We start from the raw sequence: 19807 nt of genomic DNA, 5'->3' as shown, positions 1-19807 counted from the left end.
GCACGAACGACCATCTTGGCATATCGGGGTAGATAAGGCTGGACCCTGATCTGCAGGGTGAGTCATACGACCCAGCAGGTCCATACCATTTACTAGGCGTGTACTCCTCCGAAGAGACGGCACCATGCTGTGATTGGTTCGATAGCTGCAAGGTCGTATCGCAGCCAAGCCAAGACTTTCTCAGGCCCCCCGCCGCCTCAGGGTCCATGTCAAGAAACACCAACTTGGCGGGTTTACGGTTTACTGGACCTGGAAGTGTGAGTAGTGGTGAGGATCAGGAGATTGATTGGTGGGGATGTAGTGAGGAAATCAAGCTAGCCTGATGAATGGGATCGGATGACCTTGATGCAGGGGATGAGGGTGATCATGGTTCCTTGGTAGGTACCTAGGCAGGTGGAAGTGTGAGATGGATACAGTTGGTGCAATTAGATGCAGTCCGGGACTTCCGGGTCGTCCGAGGCGTCCCGGGGCGGGCCGTGACCTTGACATCTGTACCCAGCATACAGCTTCCAGAGTGCTTGCAAAGTCAAGTCAATCCTTTCTTGTTCTGATCGGCTTCAGCCTCATACCCCGCTTCTCCAAGCCATTTGATGTCCGAGTGCTCCGCTTGCATTGGATTGCGCCTGGATGTTTTCGTTGTTGCTTCTGATGCAAAGGGGACCTCTCGCGGATGATTCGGGACAGGGTTTGGTTCCCTCAATGTGTCGATGATAGGTAACTGAGTCCGTAAGCTGACTTGAAGTGGGTGAATTAAGCGAGTATCATCTACCTAGATCACACGCTACATACTGAGAGCCTCACTGATTGCCAGGATACCGCTACGTACTTGCCCAAACAGGAAGGAGATCCAAGTACATTGATCGCCTAAGGCAACGAATCAATGTCAACCATCCGAGTTTTGCATGAGCGTGTTATATGCTGCACATATAAAGTTGGATGTTTCTATTGGCGAATCATGCAGCAAACCCCAGGCATGTGATGATTTTCCCACGTTGATAGAGGGAATTCTCCATCGTACAGCGGTAATCCCTCACAATGAAGGCATTGATCTCGCATACTCACGGAAGTCCGTTTCTCATACTGATTGGTTTAGATATACGTAGACTGGTTTCTTCAGGCTCCCTCTCAATGATAACCTCCATGACTTTTCAAGGTACAAATTGACTGACTTAGGACACATAGACCATTCGCAGCACAGTAACTGGCCTAGATAGTTGAACAAGAGTAAAATACGTCCCGCAGCCAAGAGGTTCCGGCCCATCATATATCCATACAAAGAAAAGCTTCCAGGAGCTAATTCGGGATGAAGTTTCCTGATCGATAGAAGTTCTGATGACATGCAGCGCACACTTCGTAGGCTGACTTTGCAGGAATATCCACTGAGCATCACTGCCGAGATCATACTATATGCTGACCGCTTCGGACCCCTCATCGCAGTGGTCAGACTGATTAGATCCTCGTTCTTAGGTGATGATCTTGGGATGTCTGGGCCTAGTCGACCAATTACCATGACTGTGATTCCGCGACTCTAGCCTGGGTGAGATTCACCAAGTCTGGAAATCATAACCCGATCCCTGTGATCAAGTAGACACCATCACATGGTATACATCCAGATATCACTCCCCTTCCAACCAGTGACCTAGTCATACTCCCTCCCCAGCAGAAGCCCAAAATCTATAAATCCACCCTCCGTCCAGCCCAGCTCTCAAGCATCACAACCATTCCATCAATCAAACCATCACTACAATCTATCTCTCTGAGAACATTCCAAAATGCGCTTCACACCTCTCCTCTTCACCCTCCTCGCCGCTAGCCCTCTAGCTACTCTGGCTGCCCCCGCCCCCTCCGAAAATAACGAGAACGCGGCACTTTCGTGCCCGAGTGGTGCTAAGATTCATTGTGGAGTACGCTCTACACCCTCTTCCAGGAATATTATTACTCTATACTTATGGTAATTGATCAGGGCTGTAACGGCACGAGTTGCATGATCGGGTTTACTAATTAGTAAGTCCATCCCTCAAAAAGATACTACATATAACACAAACTAACGGAAATGGTGCGCCTACAGTCCCTGTGATGAGGGCAAGGTGGGACCCTAGATTTCCCACTCTCTGTACATCATTCTCCATACTGATGTTTTCTGCTTCTAGTGCACCGCTCAAAGCGGCGGCGGCGATGGCGCCTCCTGCTGGGACAATAACCTCGGTGGAAAGAGGCACATTGTTTGTCCCGGACGGGGTTAGGGGTGGCGGTGGATGGTTTGTGGTTGATTATAGTGTCTAGCAGATGATCAAATTGCGTGTGGTCAGATTGGGGAGGGAAGGTCTTGGACGTTGGTATTGGTAATGGTCTGATGTGTGAACGGGGGGGGGCAAGATGAGATGTTAAGGCCGGCTCTTGTCTGTAACGCTCGTTGGGGATCATGGGTATGTGGGTGGATTATGGATTTATGTTTATGTGGATAAGTTGGACCTGTGTTATTCAACAAGCAGCAGGGACGGCAATGAACTGTTAATTATGATTATGATTGTTTGGTTGTTGTTTTTGGTTGAGTAGACTTGTATTGTAGAGTAGAACTGCACTGTCTGCTTCAACGGGTGAGCTAGCGTAGGCTGCTCTGGTTACTGTCGTGCGATTGGTATGCGTTACTTACTGAGTGAGTGAGTGCGCTTTTTAAAGCCTTATGACAGACCTACCTCGGGTGGCGTTAGCGGCCCTTGGAAAGACGCCTGCAGCATCAAATGGAGTGTCAGAGTGGGGATTCTATGTTTAGATGGTATCTATTATACATTTGCCGTCTTCTGCTCCTGCTGCAGCTGACGAATTTCCTCCAATAAGGCTTGTCCGCCGTTCTCCAGCAAGCGCTGAGCGACCGTCGCACCCAGCGCTTCGGCTTCCTCGTCGGTCCTGAATTCCGACGTCGCCGATTCCCAGAGCAGCGTGGTGCCATGGGGATGAATGATGGTGCCGTCGAGGCGTAATTGAGCGGGGGAGGAGGGTGATGATTGCTCGACGGTACAGTGGACCGCGACGGGCGAGGAGCAGCCACCCTGGAGAGTGCGGAGGAGGGAGCGCTCGGCCAGACAGATTCGTCGGGTGGGCAGGTCTTCGATTTGGCGGATCATGGTCTCGGTTTGGGTGTCCTCTTTGCGGATTTCAATGCCCAGGGCGCCTTGGCCGACGGCATAAGGGAACTCGGATGGCGGCAGGCGTTTCGTGATGCGATCATGCAGGTTGATGCGGACCATACCGGCCGTGGCGAGGATGATGGCGGAGAAGGGGCCTTCTGGGTCGTCTAGCTTGCGGAGACGGGTATCACTAATACCAAATTTAGTGGGATTGGACTAATGAGGCAATGAACAATCAGCAAAGCTTACAGATTCCCCCGGCATTCCTCAATCTTCAAGTGAGGATAGCGGTACCGCAAGAGGGCCTTCCGGCGAGTGGAACTGGTCCCCACCACCGATCCGCGGGGCAATTGCGCCAGATCCGTATACTGCGACCGCAGCCCCTCCTTGATCACCAATGCATCTGTGGGATCTTCCCGATGCACAATGGCGCCGAGCGTACAGGTGTCGGGGAGGCGCGTGGGCATATCCTTGAGGCAATGCACAAGGAGATCCAATTCCCCGGCGCAAAGCTTGGCTTCCATCTCCTCGGTCCAGATGTTCTTTGCGGCGTCGGATGGCCCCGCAAACTTCAGAAACGGGCTGGTCTTGTCCGCATCGCCACGGACCACCACGGTTTGCCAGGGGAATTGGAAGGCCGGATGGGCATGGGCTAGTTCTTTGGAGACGCGCTCCGCTTGGACGAGTGCCAGTCGGGAGTTGCGGGTTCCCAGGCGCAGTTCTTGCCCGGTAGCTGCTGTGCCTGACATTTTTGAAAATTATCGCGCAGAAAGAATCGGGTGCAGAATGAAGAGATCAACTGGAAACTTGCGAGCAGAAGTGGCGGGTTTGATAGAGACGAAATTGGTCAATTCCGAGATTAATGACTAAGACATCAGCGCTTGCATCTTTCGAGACTAGCGGGTCGGATTAGGCTCAGAACAGAGGCATCACGCCACTCTTATCGCTTCGAGCATTCGCATGTTCGACTGCAGGAGCCCAATCCTGAGCAAAATTGAAGGGTGAAAAGCACTTACCCTCGGATGCTATATTCAAAGCCTGTGATATGCCATGGATATTGTTTTCTTAAAGACAGAACTCATTGGCGGAGCTTCAGTCTGATTGAGACTTTCGCCTGGGTACATTGACAGATGTGTCTGTAGCCTTGAGCCGCCTGTAGGATCTCCATGCTGCCGTTAAGGTTTTATGTAACCGAAATCAGATTAATAGGAGATGCTGGATTGAATTTCTGGTCCGATTGTGCTGTTATTGATCTGTATGCCGAGGTTGGTTACTTTACACCCAGGGTAGAGTTATCATAGGGGCTCTTTAATGTCGGCATTGAATATCAAACATACTTCACCACATACAGGAACTCTTTTCAGCATCTGCCTCTCACAGAAGGCTGTATACATCCTCGTAAGCGAGGGTATCTTCAATGTCTGTGACTCGTCCAGGCTCCTTGTTTGGTAGCAATGCACATAGTTCGTGGATATATGAGGATGCCATGTGGGCTCCTTTAGAGTATTTTCCTTTGCACACAGATACGAGCTATTCCGAACTTATTGTCTAGCTCGACAGCAGCCGGCCATAAATCAGGCTCAATCATTCAGACTATAACAGCAACCCTTTTGCATCCTTTTCTATACTGACAGCAGTATAGCCTCGTGTTGCTCTCGGGCCATGCTATCCAATTACTTCTGATATTTCCTCTTCAGACCAGGTGGGTCCGATGGATGGTGATCTCTTCCCTCATCTATTTACTCAACTCTCATCATAAGATATTCGGGTATATTCGAGTGAAAGATCATCCTCTTCTATTCGCAAAGCCGTCCATCGGGAGTTCACAAATGGCTCCATTGCTAAAATGTAGCAAGAACATGCCACCAGCACGCCATTCAACTTAATCTCTCCTGCGATCACACAATCGAGCATTCCAAGATGGTGGGTCCTGCAGCAGTATCACTGGTACCGATAAACTCAAAAGGGCCTAGGGACGACACGAGTTAATCGCCATCACTCGTGATCGCGAACCCAACCTCATCAACGTCATCACTTTTCACGGAATTATAAACTCGATACCCACCATTTCCCTTTACCTTTCTAAACTACTTTTCTAACAAACACCAAAATGTCTCAACCACGGAGAGCCCTGATTGCCATCACTTCTGCCCATGCTCCCCTCTACCCCGAGGGAAAAGAGACCGGTACCTCCCCCGCCCCACTCCACCTCGGGCTCTCTCAATGTCTAGAACCTATGTTGATCTAAAACAGGCCTCTTCATCACCGAAGCTCTACACCCATTCAACGTCTTTCAAGAAGCCGGTTTCGAAGTCGACCTGGTATCCGAAACAGGCACCTACCAACCTGACTGGCTATCCCAGCAAAAGGAATGGCTTCCCGACGAGGATCGCAAGGTCTGGGAGGACCATTCGAGCGAATTCCGATCAAAATTGGACAAGTTGTTAAAACCCAGTGATATCCAGGCAGACCGTGTAGGTTGACAATCTCTCCGTGGGACCAAGTGCTTACATGAGTACTGTTAGTATGGATTGTTTTTCGCCTCAGCCGGCCATGCATCCTTGATCGACTACCCGGATGCCAAGGGCTTGCAATCTATTGCTTCTCAGATTTATGTTGATGGAGGGATTGTTTCCGCTGTGTATGGCCCGGTTTCTCGTCTTGTGGAAAGTCGGCAGCTAATGACTAGCAGCTGCCACGGAGGCGCGATTTTCCCAGGCATCCTTGATCCAAGCACCGGAAAGTCGATTATTGATGGTCGCAAGGTCACCGGCTTTACTACTCGAGGTGAAGAGGAGGAAGGCGTCCTCGCGACCATTCAGAAGTGGAATAGGCCTACAATTGAGGCATCTGCAGCTTCGTCCGGAGCGACTTGTATGTTGGATGAATCTTTGTTTTTACACGCTGACAGCTTCTAGATGTATCGCCAGCTGGTCCGTGGGATGCCTTCACGGTGACTGATGGGAGAATTGTAACAGGGGCAAACCCGGCGAGTGCTCATGTGACAGCTGAAGCTGCCGTGAAGGCTTTCGATGGCCTATGATGTGCTTATTGAGGAACTTGCCACCAATTGAACGTCCAATGCCGAGATTGAAATGCATTGAATGAATACCTACTTAACCAAGAATTAAAACAGTTTCGGTTTCATCACCTTGTAGTGCGAGTTGGCAGCATTGCTTGATGCCGTGGATTGTCGAAGACTAAATCATTATCTCTGGGTGACGCCACCAATCCAAAATATCGAACGGGGTCTCACAGGACGATTGTGATGGCTGCAGGCTCGTCTGCGCTGGTGTCTCCTCCAGTACCAGCTCCTTGCGATGGCGAATGCCATAAAATACAAAGTCTTCGGGAACATCTGGGGGCGGGAGTTCAGGCGCGAAGACCACTTTCCGGCTGAGTCTAAAGATCAAATGATCATCGCTGAGAAACCGGATTGCCATAGCATTTTTCCTATCGTGGGAGCTTCTTTGTCGAATCAGTTCCTTGCTCGCATAGCGGGGAACGACAAACGGCTTGAAGGTTGGCTCTGCAGCGGTATCGAGAAATACCTTTCCATTGACGCGCCGCCGACCTGCGGGTGGAAGCCCATCCTTGCGATTCCCGGGCTGGTGCTCAAACCTGACATACTTGATGAGTGGATCATGCTGACAATCGGTATTATAGATATCATCAAAGTATTCCAGGCAATACAGTGAGAAAAGTGAGTCGGCCAGGGAAATGCGCGGGCCTCGTTGGCCCTCCAGAGACTCGTAGGTGCGTTTCACCTCGTCCACTCTGCGTGCTTCCAGTCTGCGCGCCTCGGCTATGCTCATCTCCTCGTCATACCTCATCTTCTCTTCTCGTTCCCACTCCGAGTCCATGGTCTCTTCCGATGAGCCTCTATCCTGGGATGATTCATGAATCTGCTGTAATGGCATCTGTTTCGCTTGGTTTTCGCACTCCTGTCGTTTTCGCTCCCTCCGTCTTTCTTTGTGCCTCTGTCTCTTCAACCTCTTATTATCTCTGATCAACCGATCCTTGGCTTCTAGTTCCCGCTGGGCTTGCTCTTGCTTCCATCATGTCTTCTCCTTCTGCCTCTGCCTGGTCGCTGTCGACTCAGCTTTTTGTGTAGCTGCGTCGTTGGTCCGTCGAGAGTAATTGGTTGCTTTTCTTCGGGGTTTGGTACTTGGATGCGTTTGCCATTTTGCAGCCTATTGAGAGTGCGAATGTGTCGAGAATACAAGGATAGACTGGACTGGTGCTGCTAAAGGGCTGTCTCGAACACGACGCGTCAATCCGGCTCTGATCGGCGTTGACCGGTCCCCCTTGCTTGTTTCTTTTTTAGGGCTAGTTTAGTACCCTGTTATCTCCTCCAATCTGGGATTCACTTTGAATGAGTCAGTCTGGGAACATTCATCAGTCTCTACTCCGTATGCCACAGGCGTCAGGCCATACGACGTGAGCCCAAAAGATGATCTTGCCATTTATCATGATCAATACGAGACTACTTGAAGGGTCCAGCCCGTAGAGTCGTCGATGGTTGATGCATTCACAAGTGCAACAAATCCAGTCAGTACAATATCACAATGGGATATTGTACGACAAAATAAGCCCAGATCTCGGTAGAATGCTATCCAAGACGCGAACCCCCCGTAAACCCATCAACGGAGTCTACTCACAACAATAGGAAGTAAGAAATATTCTCTGACTATATATATAACACCACCACAAACCCACCCCATCCACAATAGTCCCTCACTCCTATAACAGCATGCATCTCTCCAAAAATAAATTCCCAACCATCGCTCAATTCCTATGTCTTATAAAACCAAATAAGTTACCCCCACCATCCACCTCAGCATGTTAGCTCAGGGGAAGAGCGCCGGGCTCATAACCCGGAGGTCCCTGGATCGAAACCAGGACATGCTATGTCTATTTTTTTCCCCACCTGTATTTTACTTTTGTTGGAGGGTTTGTTGCGTCGGGGTGTACTCCACTATACATTTATGACAAGTGTAAGAAGAAGCTGGTTTAGGTATGTTCACGGACATGGTGCGTTAGTATGCACCGGAGGATAGATCATAGAGTTCAACACTCAACCTTTATTTTGAGGAGTTTCATAGAGTATCACCCTCGACAGATGCAGGTAATAGGATGTCTTTTTCGTTGTCATCGTGTATCGATCTTCTGAACACGCAGAGGAGAAGACACCGGGAATATACCTTCCCTTTTCTTTTTTGGCAAGTGGTTGGCTCGATGGGGATCTGTTCTGGTTGGGCTTGGGTTGATTCTCTTCTATTGGTTTCGTTTGATGTGGAAAGGATAAGGAGGAGCTGGAAGAGTAGGTCAGGAGCTACTTAGGAATTCGGGGCGATGAGGAGGGTTTCTCTAGTTTGGTATCTCAGGACAGAGTACATAACAGAAAATAGGGTTTGGTGGTAGGGGGTTGTGTTATAATTATAGACTATTATATTAAATTTTTCCAAATATATATTACTTATAATTAAAGATTATGGTTTATAAGTTTTATATTATAATTTAAAAGTTTATTATAAAAATAATAAAGTAACATACCAGTGTTAGTTTTATTATAATATTAAAATTCTCGCTGCCTAATGCGGGCCATCTCTTTGTACCGGTACATCACAGTGAAGGAACAACGATGTCAAGCTCTTATTACATAGAGCGGTCGTCTTGACACAGTTCAAGTATCGTCAATCGCAAGCACGTCCTTGGCCATCGCGCTAATAAGCCACCCAAACTTGGCTGCCCCTACCCTGAGATCGCGAGGGTGACAAAACTCGATCTCCAGCGATTTTAGCTGAAGGGATAAATTAGACGGTACACTTACTCGAGCCAAACAAAACAAGATGTATTAAAAGAAAGCTTGAGAGGGATTCTAAAGACTAGCAGAGCTGGAATTAACATGAGGTGCTTAGGACCATGACATGCCTAGGACTTAAGCATTGTCGGAAAGCCTTCGTGGCCACCCATAGAGCCTGGGGCATCATAATGATGGGTCTTAGCTTTAGCCGCTTCCTTCGATTGAAGTGGTAGGTCGCTATAGGCTATATGGTTGGAATCATGCAGCCAAGGAGCGGACCAAGAATGCCAAATGGCTGAGTAGATTTATAACTACTGCCGCAACGACATTACTAAGTCTAAATTCTTCCGGACATCTCTGACGGGAGATTGACATAGCGCGCCGTTAGGTACAGCAATTAATTTCTAGTTATCTGGCATTCACCAACGCCCAGAGCAGTCATTCGCAAGGTAACGAGCTGTTGAAGAGAGTGCAGGTTACGACGTGGCCGATCGTTGGTTGGTATTTTATGGTACTAGCAGCCCTTTGCTTGGTGTTATGGAAATACACACTTTCACCAGCTCAGTCGCCAACCCAAGTTGCAAGGATGCAATGATGTCACTTTGCTATACATCAGGTGAATTGTTACCTCATTGGTTCGTCCTCTTAGTTCTAAGAAAAAAAAAAAAAAAACAGCGTTCTGGGTGAACGAATGTAGGAATTTTCGATGTGAGAGAGCTAGAAAGCCACTGGTATTTCTCCGCCGTCAGCCCATGCTTTCGAAGCTTCTGCTGGTTATAAAAACATCGCGTCTACGCCACTAACTACTAATGGTAATGAATCTCCGGTCTCAGGCTTCACCAAAATAAGCTTCCATAGTATGGTCGAACACCCGTATTGTGTCCTTCAGATCTGGTCTTATGGTGATTGCCAGGTTTTTGACAGCACAAAGTCCAGAATAATTTGAAGACTTGACCTGAAAGTTGACTTCAGAGCCTATTGGCAACTAGAATGCTCTCTTGCATGGGTGATGATCGGGCCCGAAACCTATACTTTTCTCTGTCGAATAAGGAACACAACTGATCGCTGGATTGGCAAGCAAACTTTTCATCTCATATCGCGAATGTCCACATGAAGAGCTCTGACGCGATTTACAACGGGCACAACCTCTTGCGAATTTATACTACCATCGATTTCGTCAGAATCTGACCATAAGATTCCAAAACTTTACCAACTAATTTCACCACCTCCTAGACGGCATCCCCATTCAGAAGTTTCGCCCAGATTTTGATGACCTCGGTACTTAGATTAGGCCGGTGGGCACCGAACTCGCCCTCAGGGTCTGCCTCCGCAACCATGTCTCTTAAGTAGCCGAATAGCCTATCTTCATCTTCATCAGAAGTAGTTTCAAAAACCGCGAGACTCCACCGCAATCAACCATTTGCTGATCACTAATGCACACTCCAAATCGCAAAGAGAGCGCTGGAGGGACCAAGCAAAGGCTTGATTATGTGTAAAGATGTTAACCCCAATTCTGACGGGGATGCTTAAAGCATGAGCGGAGTATAGCATTGTATGCGTGAGTTTAGGACTTGGAGTTAAATGCGGGCTTTGGTGTGTCGAAACTGTAATTTTATGAGGGTTGTGCGTGGTTAGAGCGCGGCAGGAGCCCAGGTCTATGTTAAGTTGTATATAGGCTATTTGGAGCAAGGTAGAAGAGTTGAAGAAAATCGGACATTGTGGAGATCCCGGTCCTAAATATGATTTTGGATCTAGATACTATCAGCTCTGCCAGTTCTTTAACACTTGTTCGACGTTGGCTACGTCGGTCGGACTTAGCCTCTGATCTGAGCTGGGGCCACGTCTTCCGGTTTCGCGTAGGAAATAGATATGTTGAATTAAAGTTATAATCATGATATATCCTTCTAGCGAAGAATATCCCTGACGACTTTCTTTAACTTGGTTTGCAAAAAGAAGGGAGAAAGAGGTTTGGAAAGGCATTTCAAGCCCAGGATTTCTCCGTGCCCTTTGCCACTCGATCTCGCTCCGAACCTCCCAAGCAGCCATCCGTGAAAGTAAGTCAAATTTTACTTCGGAATTCAGGATAGATGAAGGGGTATCGTAAACGATGGTGTGGAATATAAAAAAGCAGAAGATAATCGCAACCGTCCTTTTGAAATCTTCTGCCCGAATCCACGACGTTCACTCTGCATCTTGCGGTAGCTGCGGGTTCAGAAGCTTTTCGTCTCGCACGTAATTGGCGAGAGTGTTCTGAAGTTCGACGGCCTCGTTGAAAATAGCCATGGAATTTCCCCAGCTCGCCATGGCCATAAGTACAAGCAATGTCTGTGCGAGAGGAAGAGGGTCAAAGTTGTCATCGGGGATTTGGCTGGGAGAATCATATTGCTGTCTCGCAAAAGCACAGGCTGCTTCTCCTGAATGTTGATAGTTGTGCTACGATCAACAGCCCACGCTCCGTGGGAAATAACCTCTCTCGTCACTCGGATTTGCGACAATGAAGGCGTGCCTGAGCTATGGCCAAAGACATCCTGAAGAACACAATTGCATTGTCATGATCAAAGGCGGACTGCGCTCCAATTGCAGCCATTGCTAAAATCAACTCAATCGAGCACTTTGTAGGTGAAAAGGTTGGAACGTGTAAAAACGGTAAATGGCTGTGGAATGCCGAAAAATAAGTGGCAATATAACGAGTCATAGTATGACGTGTGGTAAAAAGAAATTCCAAGATAATACTGATTCGAAGATATGTATCTCGGCCAGAAGATGTTTCCAGTCTCGCTGGGTAAATTTCCAGGGCTCACTCTTCGAGTTAAATGAGAGTGATGGTTCGAATGATGGAAAAGGCAAGGCAAATTCGTCAATAAATGCGGCGTCGACCCTATGATCGAAAACATCAGTCTGCCCTGGACATTTCGTATCCTTGCCATCATTTCCTTCGTCATCAACACCGGAAGCTCCCTACTACTTCGTGATCACAATACGCAGACTAGAAATCGGCCCGCCATGCTTAAGATTAGTCTCTTGAAGAACTATAATTTTCTTTTAGTTCTTCTCTGGGCTGCTTTCAGCTTGACAGCTTATACAATTGTGCTGTTTTCAATTCCCGATTATGGGGAGAGTGAAGGTCTTTCAGCAGACCAAGGGGCGCTGCTAGGGGCATTGGTCAGCCTTGGGCAGGTAATGGGGCGGCCGCGAGTTGGCTTTTTAAGTGATCGATTTGGCCGTCTGAATGTGTCCTCAGTGATGACCTTTCTCTCAGGCCTTCTTTGTTTCATCTTCTGGATATTTGCCAGGGAGTATGTGTCTACCTTAGCCTTTTCGCTGGTCATTGGTTTTGTTCATCGGGACCTTCTGGGCCTCTTTGTCTCCCATTGTTGCTGAGGTGCTAGGACTGCATCAAATAATCAACGGGCTGAACATTTGCTGGATTATTCTAGTAAGTCCGGTTACTGGTAAGTTCTGATTTCTTCCTTGATATGATGACCTCTTACTTCTTCTAGTATGCCCTAATCATGGAACCAGTTTGCGAGATCATTGGCCTAGTTCTGCGAGAGCCCGGCGGGGATAAATATTTACATGTCCAGATTTTCACTGGCGCACTGTATGTCGCTGCCTCGCTTTGTTTGCTCGTCCTGCGTAGGCAGATGGTGCGAATCCGTGACCTAAGCAAACCCGGCACCGCTGAACTTATATTTGGATTCACTAAACGGTGAGACAAATGCATGGCTTTCTGCGTTTAATTGGCTGTTCGCACGTATACCAAATAACGCTCTTCATCGGGTTGGAGAAACATAAAATGGAGGAAAGGGAAGCGAAGATTTTGAAGCCGGGCGCCATAGGGTACGCGCAAAAAGTTTTGAGCCACTTAGGCCAGTACAGGCACTAAGTTTGTCCGGATGTTTAGTGGATATAGCAGCAGATAGATATTTTCAATATGGTGGGTTTTCTCCGCATATTTTCTAGGATAAAGAAGCTTCATGCAAATAAGAGACTAGTTAATTAACTTAATTAGGGTAAGAGAACTAGAGAAATTAAGAAATAAAAAATTACTTAATATAGCTAATTTTTATTCTTATACTGAGTATGGTAGATACATGCAGGTAAATACCAATATATAAAGTAGACTAGATTCTAGAAAAACATTTCTTTAATTTAACTTAGTTATATCAACTATAGATAATTTTTATTTAAGTAAAGATTAAGTATAGGCTTTCTATAGATAAAGCACTGCTAAAAAGATATAAGTCCGTGGAGATCTTATCTACTAGCTCTAATTAAGGATAATCTCTATCTTGCTTTAACACGGAGAACTTATAAAACTTTAAAAATAATAAGTAGACCCATATAAATACGCTCTATTTATATTATATATATTCCTGAATTTTGACTCACATGTAATAATGATATAAAAATATAAAAATTCATTAATAATTTTAAAAGCCGTAATATATAATATTTATCATATCTCCCCACCCGCGGGTAAGTATATAAGATACTATCTAATCCCACTACTAGTCCAATTAGCTGTCACTCATTTAAATTACAGCATACAATTACTACTCATCAATAAAACAAGCTATAACAATCTGCACGCGTCACTTGCACAAGTTCCATCATGTCTTCCCCCGTCGACGCCGCGTACTTGCTACCCTCCGTAAGTCGTGCCACTATTGAATATATTCAATAGGTGACTGACAGTTTTGATGTATAGAGAGCTTACTCCTGAGACGATCAAGAAGCTGAAGGATCTGAGTGATGAGGTTGTTGTTAATGAGATAGAAGGTTGAGTGGCAGTGTTGACTTATTGTTGGGGCTCTTAGTGGTAAGGCTGAGGAGCGTTCTGAGCTGCTTAGGTAGCTATCTTGAAAGCCAATGTATGTGGTATTTGAGCTATGATAAGGGGCCACCCATCGCTTGCAGGAAAGTATGGTTTTAATATGAGCAGTCTCCTGAACAACCCTAACAACAAGATTGATTTACCACTCCCAACCCTCCGTAGATCTGTCCCAAGTGGGTAGATAGTAGTGGCAGTTGTCGGGGGCTCTAGCAAGGCCCCAAGCAGCCCATTTTCCTGGAGACCAGACCGGCCTTGTGTTAAACTTGCCGGCCAAAAAGAATCCGACAAAATAGCTATAGTTTTGTTTAGATTAGTAATTGAACTTGAGGATAGGATTGCTTGGCTTACAGAGTGGATGTTTCAGCGTCCCACACGAGGTTTCGACCATTGCCATGAAGAGGGTAGTACCCCCACCGGTAGAGTTTCCTACGAGTGTTGGTTTAGAAAAGCTTTGAAAGATCGGGGAAACGGAGTCGCATACATAATGCCTTCTCTGAAAGCCTCACGGATAGCATCTCGCTCGCTAATATCCAGGGCCCAGAATGCTGCGGCGCCGCAAGGATTGCCGAGGCGAATCCCTGGTACCACTTCCCAGACAAGCCAGGTAATAAATCCGCCGGGAACAAAGCCAGTGTCGTCTTGCTTGTCTTCTTTAGTGTCCAGTAGGCGTGGGGTAATAGGCAACTGTTTCTGCTTCCGTGTCAAAACACGGAGTGCCTCTAGCTCGAGCGGGCAACAGGATCCTGCTTGTTGGGCTCGTGTACTGACGGGCTCAGCTTCAGTCCCCGCGATGGGAATCTGTTTGTAGATTCGCATATAGCCCTGGACTGGATGATCTGGCCCAACTCTCTCGCAACGCAGGAGAGTGCAGGTCACAGATGACTCAGGACTGCCCCGCAAATCCTCTGGGAGGGTCTGGAATTCGTGTTCGTTTAGCGTCTGGAGAATAACCCATTGGTGTCTTTTCAGCTGTATGATGGTTCCGGGTTCGATCTCACTGCGAGCAAACCAACGCGAAGGCATGATGATGTTGGAAAGGTGTAGAGGCAAATGGCTAAGAAATGTGGACTGTAGAACATGATGGAGTGGGACGAGAAAGGGTTGATTTGAACGAAGAGAAATGACACCGAATGACGGATGAGGAGTGCGGAGTATAAGAGTGTTACTGCCGAAAGCACGTGACAACAGCGGGGGTAAAAGGGGGGATGTATATTTGGTACATGGGTACTGGGTAGAGGTTTTACTTCTAGTCCACCTATGTGAGAGCAGAAGCCCCCAAGCCAATCAATAGAGGATATCTTCAGATAACGGCGTAGCCAATTTCGTAGTCTTCCTCAATATACGGAATTAGGGCACCGGGCGCACTGTCGTTCATTCCGTTGCCGAAGTTCATGAGGCACGCACTGGCTAGTCGCCAGATGGTGTTCCTGCGTGAGAGTGTTGGGTTTGTTATTTCATCTGTGCCTTGAGCTCCGCTGTCCTCTGCTGCTGCTGCTGCTGCTGCTGCTGACGGCGCGACGTTGAACGTCGTGCCAAGTTCGGATGGTTGTTTCGACCTAACATGTCTTGAGCGCCTATCTTGCTGTATTCGGCTTCCGACTGGTTCCATGGCATTCAACTCCAGACTTGACCATGTTGATGGGGCATGGTCTTGCGGGACTAGGGCGGCACGCGGAATATGTGGTGTTGGTTCTGCTGCGGAGGGCCTCGCACTCGTGCTGGTCATGGTCAGTTGGGCAAGCAAGGATATGCTCTTCTGAAAAGATACACAAGGCGGATGTCTGGTGGATTACGCTGATGCAAAGAGGACTGCCCGACGCGATATCGAGGGAAACCAGGGTTATGTTCTGGGAGGGTATAACCGCGGAAATCCATCGGAGGATTACAAATCAACCGGCTCGTCCAGCAAATCCGCTGGATGTAGTCCGGGAAGTGTGAACTAGAGGCACGAATACGTTTGTGGGGCGCTAGTAAGAGGGCCATTGGTACATTACAGAGATCCTACCGTGAGGGCCCAGTGGGGAAGCTGCGGGATGAGGAGGATTAAGCCCTTAGATTTATCTGCTTGGTTCAGATAAAGAGTCTAGGGCAAACCTGGTTAGCATCGCTCTTGTTCACCGCATTCGGTGTATATTTCTCAATCTCCTACTAGTCTAAAATAAAGGGAATGCTAACGTAGTTTCCTTGCAGGTAAATTCTTGACCTGAAACACACAAGGGTATGTGAAGAATTTACCTTACATGTAATGTAATTATTGCTTAACATAGTATTGATGCCGAGGCAATGTACGTGCTCTACAGGATTTTATTAATTTAATTACCACTCTTAAATGATTTGTGAACCAAAATGGATCGAGTAATGCGTGCGATGCGTAAACAGAGAACGTATGTAAAGCTCATGGTTGCTGTTAATGACAGTGGGATAACTTGACCGCGGTACATGCAAAAGAAGATCCCTATAATATTCCAGACTTTAGGACATGGATGAGCTGCATCATCCGTCCTTGCCTGAGGACCAACAGGGCGAACCCAATTTGACTTGCCTGCCTTGAAAAAGGATCACCCGGTCATCTATCTCGTTTCCAAAAGAGACTCGGTAATGGTCCAGGTGCTTGATTGCCGTCTCGCCGGCAAGTCGCGCACCAGTTCAAGATGCTGCGAACAGTCAAAAAGGTATGCTCAGGAAGTGGCAGGTACTGGGTGAAGAACCTCACCTTGAATCTAAGGCCCCTTTGATCTTTGTGTTTGTCCTCTGGGATGAAGGCACTAATTCTTGCTCCCGTGAAGAGGAAGACCTGCAGGACAAACAGCATGAAAACTTTGAGAAGCCCATGTATGAAGACAGGGCAATTATATATCCACATCGAAGCTACAAGGTCTTCGTAGTTGTTCATTATAAAGTCAAAATTCTACTTCTTTATGTTCTCAACCTCTTCCTCTTCCATCAAGCCTTTTTTAATCCACTTCAAATCGGTCAGCACAGACTATCGTTTATAGACTGGGATATAACTGGAATATACATGCCGAGTATACTTTACCACAATCATCTTTCTCAATAGTGCTGCCGGTTGCTTCCTTAAACCAGCCAAAAAAATCTTTCGGTAAATGCTAAAGTATATCTAACAGTTACTAGTTTCTTATCACTGAGCCGGCCCCTGCCTGGAATAAAACGGGCATAAAAACAAATAAAGTCTTCGATAATTACAAGATCTGGAGTCAAATAGCCATGTTTTAAATTTATAACCAATCTGCTCATAGTCATAGTACACTAAAAATCTGGTATTTAAGGTTCAGTATGCTTCAGAGAAAGATATCATCCAAGATAACTTACATCTCATATAGTTTCACATATTGCTTGTACAGTTATTTAACTTCTTCAATATGGCTATGCCTTTTCCGCACAACATTTTCCTTAAGATGAACTCTTGGAACATAGTTGTTGAACTACCCGCACAGAATAGATGGGGTGAGCGGCTCAATGAGTACACGTGACTGCTCAGGAGCAAGGGCTGAGTGCTCAGTGAGCGGTGATCCGTGATGTTGAAATACTCACTGAGTAGAACCCCGAGCGCCCTCGCTAAAGCGGCGGTGTCCCGAAGAGGAAATCTATGGTTGTCCTAGAAATTCAAGTACGTATAAGTGCATATAATTCATTTGTTGGTGCAGGATAGATCTAGTCCCTGTATTGTCTCCAATTTTATATAATATTTAATAAATTTAATATATATTTTTATTAATATGATTACTATAATCATTACTAGTATCTAGATAATTAAGAATAATTAATTATTGTCGGCTGGAGTCCTACCTGAGTTTGCTGGTACTTAGTCTACTGTACGGACTACGAAGAGCCTGCAGGTACCTTTTAGCCGAGCGGTCAGATTTTCTGTCATTAGGATACTAGATGGATCTATAGAGTCAACTTCATTAGTATGTGTTTGTATGACACTGACATCCCGATGGAATATATTGAATATACTAGTACTATGTACTGATCAAAACAACCACCCCCCCTGCCGAAACATGAACCGATCCGGATCATACATCTTCGCAATACTCTCCAACCGGGCTCGATTCGTACTCCCGTAACTCGCATACACGTCTTGGTAATCGGCGGCGTCGTTCATGAAGAGTGGGTTCACACTATTTATCCATTCTGTTAGTATTGTATTCTCCATGACGGCAAACCTGGGATGAAAAGAGAATTTGGAGAATTAGGGGCAAGGGGGTGGGGGGGGACTTACGAAACCCAGTCAACGTCGCCACTCTTCCAATTCGTCGGTTTTGTGCCCTTTAGGGTCTGCTCGAATGATGCCAGTGCTGTGTCTGCCACTTCACGTAGATACTCTGGGCAGGCATCGTTACACACCGGGTTCATCCAGATAAGATCATTCTCGAACCAGAATCGGTCTCCGTTGTTGGGATCCAGACCGAGGGTGTTTCCGCCACGCTCGGTCGAGGCACGTGCAATCCGTACAGACAGGGGCTGAGGTGTGAATGTCCCGATCTGGATATCCAGATTCCGGGAGGAATCGTTCTTGATCATGCTTTGGTAGGTCGTCCAGTGGGTTTCGAGGAGTTGGGACATTTGGGCGGGGGGCATGTTGGGAAAGGTATTCACGCGGGCCGCGGCGTTGATGCCGTAGATTTTAGCCCCGCCGGCTTCGTTGGTGAGTTCGGTGTAGGACTGGGCTTTGGTGGTGGAGAAGAGGGAGTCGATTTTGTCGAGACCGACAAAGGCGTTGGCTGGGGGGGTGGAGCCGTCGTAGAAGAAGAACAGGGTGGGGTTGGAGACGAGGGCGCCGGGGAGGCCAAAGTCGAAGGTGGGGATGACGGCGGCTTTGGCGTCGGGGTAGTCGCGGGTGAAGTTGGCGAGGGCTTCGAAGATTTCTTGTCGTTTGTCGGCGTTGTAGAATCGCATCCCGCCCCAGATTTGGCCGTTCGTGCCGAGGGGGTGTCCTTGGATGGTGAATTTGGTCACGATCCCGTATCGGTTGCCGCCGCCGCGGAGGGCCCAGAAGAGGTCTGGGTGAGAGGTGCTGTTGGCGTTGACGATGGTGCCGTTTGCGAGCACGACTTCGAAGTTGAGGACATTGTCGCAGGCCAGACCCTGGAGTGGTTAGTTAGGGTTGCCAGGGGGGGGGGAGGGGAGGGAGGGGTGGTACATATTGGGCGGAGTAGTAGGAGAGACCACCGCCGAGAGTGTAGCCAGCGACTCCGATGTTGGCGAGTCGACCACCCACGACGACTTGGTTGGTCTTCTCGGTCACGGCGTAGACGTCGCCCCAGCGGGCACCAGGGCCGACGTCAAAGGTCTGGCCGTCGGGGTTACGGGTGGTGGAGGACAGGTTCTCGTTGAAGGAGAGAAGCACGCCACCGCTGGTGCTGGAGAAGCCGGCGTTGAAATTGTGGCCGCCGGACTTGAGGGCAAATGGTGCCGTGGGATATTTGTTCAACTGCTGGACGGCAACCGACACCTGCTCTGCATTGGCCGGGAAAAAGGCGCAGGCGGGGCGGTTATTGGCGTTGACGCCATTCCAATATTCCTTGACCGTGTGGGTGTAGTAGGACTGGTTCCAGAAGGTCTCACTGGCGTAGGTACCAGTGGGGTCCCAGACGGTGTACTGAGGGTAGACAGCGTGCAGATGCTGGCACACAGACACAGCATCGGTGTTGGGGCCCGCCAGGACGGGAACCGCCACGGCCAGGAGAAGTGCGGCCGCTATCATGGTGAGAGCGTTGCTGAAGGAAAGATCGAGAGGGCATGGGCATTGTGGCAGTTAAATGCTGTCTGTATAGGAGTGACCTCAAAAATGGGCAGATCGGGTCGTATTCCGTATTGCATTGGGGATCGACACGGAACATTTAGGGTTGAAACCGGTGTCAGATGAGGATCTGCAGGGCCTTGAAACGACTCAACTTTGGATCCCGAGGATGCACGTGGATTGCAGTCATCGCAATTATTGTCTTCCTTCTGTGGCAAGTCTCAACGGATTGCAGCAACACATTGGTCGCAACGGGTGCTCAGTGAGAGGTA

The 19807-nt window shown here is 47.9% G+C and overlaps 8 protein-coding genes and 1 non-coding gene across 9 annotated transcripts; 3 read left to right on the top strand and 6 right to left on the bottom strand.

Annotated features, from left to right (window-relative positions):
- Positions 1 to 1658: 1658 nt before the first annotated feature.
- On the top strand, positions 1659 to 2534 carry BO80DRAFT_425084 (uncharacterized protein). Its single transcript, XM_025719438.1, has 4 exons — positions 1659 to 1904; positions 1964 to 2004; positions 2069 to 2087; positions 2151 to 2534. The coding sequence occupies exons 1-4, from the start codon at positions 1773 to 1775 to the stop codon at positions 2241 to 2243; spliced, it is 285 nt and encodes a 94-aa protein (XP_025575436.1). The 5' UTR covers positions 1659 to 1772; the 3' UTR covers positions 2244 to 2534.
- A 205-nt stretch (positions 2535 to 2739) lies between these two features.
- BO80DRAFT_425083 (porphobilinogen deaminase) lies at positions 2740 to 3950 on the bottom strand. The gene is made up of 2 exons (XM_025719437.1): positions 3378 to 3950; positions 2740 to 3318 (listed from the first exon to the last, which is right to left on the bottom strand). The coding sequence occupies exons 1-2, from the start codon at positions 3875 to 3877 to the stop codon at positions 2784 to 2786; spliced, it is 1035 nt and encodes a 344-aa protein (XP_025575435.1). The 5' UTR covers positions 3878 to 3950; the 3' UTR covers positions 2740 to 2783.
- Positions 3951 to 5134: 1184 nt separating this feature from the next.
- BO80DRAFT_425082 (class I glutamine amidotransferase-like protein) lies at positions 5135 to 6352 on the top strand. The gene is made up of 5 exons (XM_025719436.1): positions 5135 to 5314; positions 5382 to 5602; positions 5654 to 5769; positions 5821 to 6002; positions 6047 to 6352. The coding sequence occupies exons 1-5, from the start codon at positions 5239 to 5241 to the stop codon at positions 6169 to 6171; spliced, it is 720 nt and encodes a 239-aa protein (XP_025575434.1). The 5' UTR covers positions 5135 to 5238; the 3' UTR covers positions 6172 to 6352.
- On the bottom strand, positions 5956 to 7491 carry BO80DRAFT_425081 (uncharacterized protein). The gene has a single exon (XM_025719435.1). It carries the CDS (start codon positions 7046 to 7048, stop codon positions 6329 to 6331), a length of 720 nt encoding a protein of 239 aa, XP_025575433.1. The 5' UTR covers positions 7049 to 7491; the 3' UTR covers positions 5956 to 6328.
- Positions 7492 to 7967: 476 nt separating this feature from the next.
- Positions 7968 to 8039, top strand: BO80DRAFT_t151. The gene has a single exon. It is a non-coding gene; the product is annotated as a tRNA-Met (tRNA).
- A 2124-nt stretch (positions 8040 to 10163) lies between these two features.
- On the bottom strand, positions 10164 to 11238 carry BO80DRAFT_444966 (uncharacterized protein; the record flags this gene model as incomplete). The annotated part of the gene is made up of 2 exons (XM_025721463.1): positions 10164 to 10293; positions 11120 to 11238. 2 exons carry the CDS (start codon positions 11236 to 11238, stop codon positions 10164 to 10166), a joined length of 249 nt encoding a protein of 82 aa, XP_025575432.1.
- Positions 11239 to 13802: 2564 nt separating this feature from the next.
- BO80DRAFT_493598 (uncharacterized protein) lies at positions 13803 to 15214 on the bottom strand. Its single transcript, XM_025723828.1, has 3 exons — positions 14253 to 15214; positions 14120 to 14197; positions 13803 to 14064 (listed from the first exon to the last, which is right to left on the bottom strand). Exons 1-3 carry the CDS (start codon positions 14792 to 14794, stop codon positions 13911 to 13913), a joined length of 774 nt encoding a protein of 257 aa, XP_025575431.1. The 5' UTR covers positions 14795 to 15214; the 3' UTR covers positions 13803 to 13910.
- BO80DRAFT_70260 (uncharacterized protein) lies at positions 14933 to 15533 on the bottom strand. Its single transcript, XM_025724726.1, has one exon. It carries the CDS (start codon positions 15495 to 15497, stop codon positions 15072 to 15074), a length of 426 nt encoding a protein of 141 aa, XP_025575430.1. The 5' UTR covers positions 15498 to 15533; the 3' UTR covers positions 14933 to 15071.
- Positions 15534 to 17687: 2154 nt separating this feature from the next.
- Positions 17688 to 19778, bottom strand: BO80DRAFT_70151 (FAD-binding oxidoreductase). Its single transcript, XM_025724724.1, has 3 exons — positions 18936 to 19778; positions 18015 to 18880; positions 17688 to 17913 (listed from the first exon to the last, which is right to left on the bottom strand). The coding sequence occupies exons 1-3, from the start codon at positions 19497 to 19499 to the stop codon at positions 17766 to 17768; spliced, it is 1578 nt and encodes a 525-aa protein (XP_025575429.1). The 5' UTR covers positions 19500 to 19778; the 3' UTR covers positions 17688 to 17765.
- Positions 19779 to 19807: the final 29 nt, after the last annotated feature.

The sequence above is a fragment of the Aspergillus ibericus genome, assembly GCF_003184845.1.
Source record: "Aspergillus ibericus CBS 121593 unplaced genomic scaffold BO80scaffold_19, whole genome shotgun sequence".
NCBI lineage: Eukaryota > Fungi > Ascomycota > Eurotiomycetes > Eurotiales > Aspergillaceae > Aspergillus > Aspergillus ibericus.
The sequence above is the reverse complement of the archived record's forward strand: the minus strand, read 5'-3'. Positions and strand labels throughout refer to the sequence as shown.

Excerpts from the sequence above, each read along its gene's own strand:
- BO80DRAFT_425084 (XM_025719438.1), top strand. The coding sequence starts at position 1,773 with ATGCGCTTCACACCTCTCCTCTTCACCCTCCTCGCCGCTAGCCCTCTA. Across the intron at positions 1,905-1,963 it reads GTGCTAAGATTCATTGTGGA|GGCTGTAACGGCACGAGTTG; the intron begins GTACGCTCTACA and ends GTAATTGATCAG.
- BO80DRAFT_425083 (XM_025719437.1), bottom strand. The coding sequence starts at position 3,877 with ATGTCAGGCACAGCAGCTACCGGGCAAGAACTGCGCCTGGGAACCCGC. Across the intron at positions 3,319-3,377 it reads GAGGAATGCCGGGGGAATCT|TGATACCCGTCTCCGCAAGC; the intron begins GTAAGCTTTGCT and ends ATTTGGTATTAG.
- BO80DRAFT_425082 (XM_025719436.1), top strand. The coding sequence starts at position 5,239 with ATGTCTCAACCACGGAGAGCCCTGATTGCCATCACTTCTGCCCATGCT. Across the intron at positions 5,315-5,381 it reads CCCCGAGGGAAAAGAGACCG|GCCTCTTCATCACCGAAGCT; the intron begins GTACCTCCCCCG and ends GATCTAAAACAG. Across the intron at positions 5,603-5,653 it reads GTGATATCCAGGCAGACCGT|TATGGATTGTTTTTCGCCTC; the intron begins GTAGGTTGACAA and ends GAGTACTGTTAG.
- BO80DRAFT_425081 (XM_025719435.1), bottom strand. The coding sequence starts at position 7,048 with ATGCCATTACAGCAGATTCATGAATCATCCCAGGATAGAGGCTCATCG.
- BO80DRAFT_493598 (XM_025723828.1), bottom strand. The coding sequence starts at position 14,794 with ATGCCTTCGCGTTGGTTTGCTCGCAGTGAGATCGAACCCGGAACCATC. Across the intron at positions 14,198-14,252 it reads GCTTTCAGAGAAGGCATTAT|GAAACTCTACCGGTGGGGGT; the intron begins GTATGCGACTCC and ends CAACACTCGTAG. Across the intron at positions 14,065-14,119 it reads GACGCTGAAACATCCACTCT|CTATTTTGTCGGATTCTTTT; the intron begins GTAAGCCAAGCA and ends ACAAAACTATAG.
- BO80DRAFT_70260 (XM_025724726.1), bottom strand. The coding sequence starts at position 15,497 with ATGACCAGCACGAGTGCGAGGCCCTCCGCAGCAGAACCAACACCACAT.
- BO80DRAFT_70151 (XM_025724724.1), bottom strand. The coding sequence starts at position 19,499 with ATGATAGCGGCCGCACTTCTCCTGGCCGTGGCGGTTCCCGTCCTGGCG. Across the intron at positions 18,881-18,935 it reads CCTACTACTCCGCCCAATAT|GGTCTGGCCTGCGACAATGT; the intron begins GTACCACCCCTC and ends TAACCACTCCAG. Across the intron at positions 17,914-18,014 it reads GGCGACGTTGACTGGGTTTC|TGTGAACCCACTCTTCATGA; the intron begins GTAAGTCCCCCC and ends ATGGATAAATAG.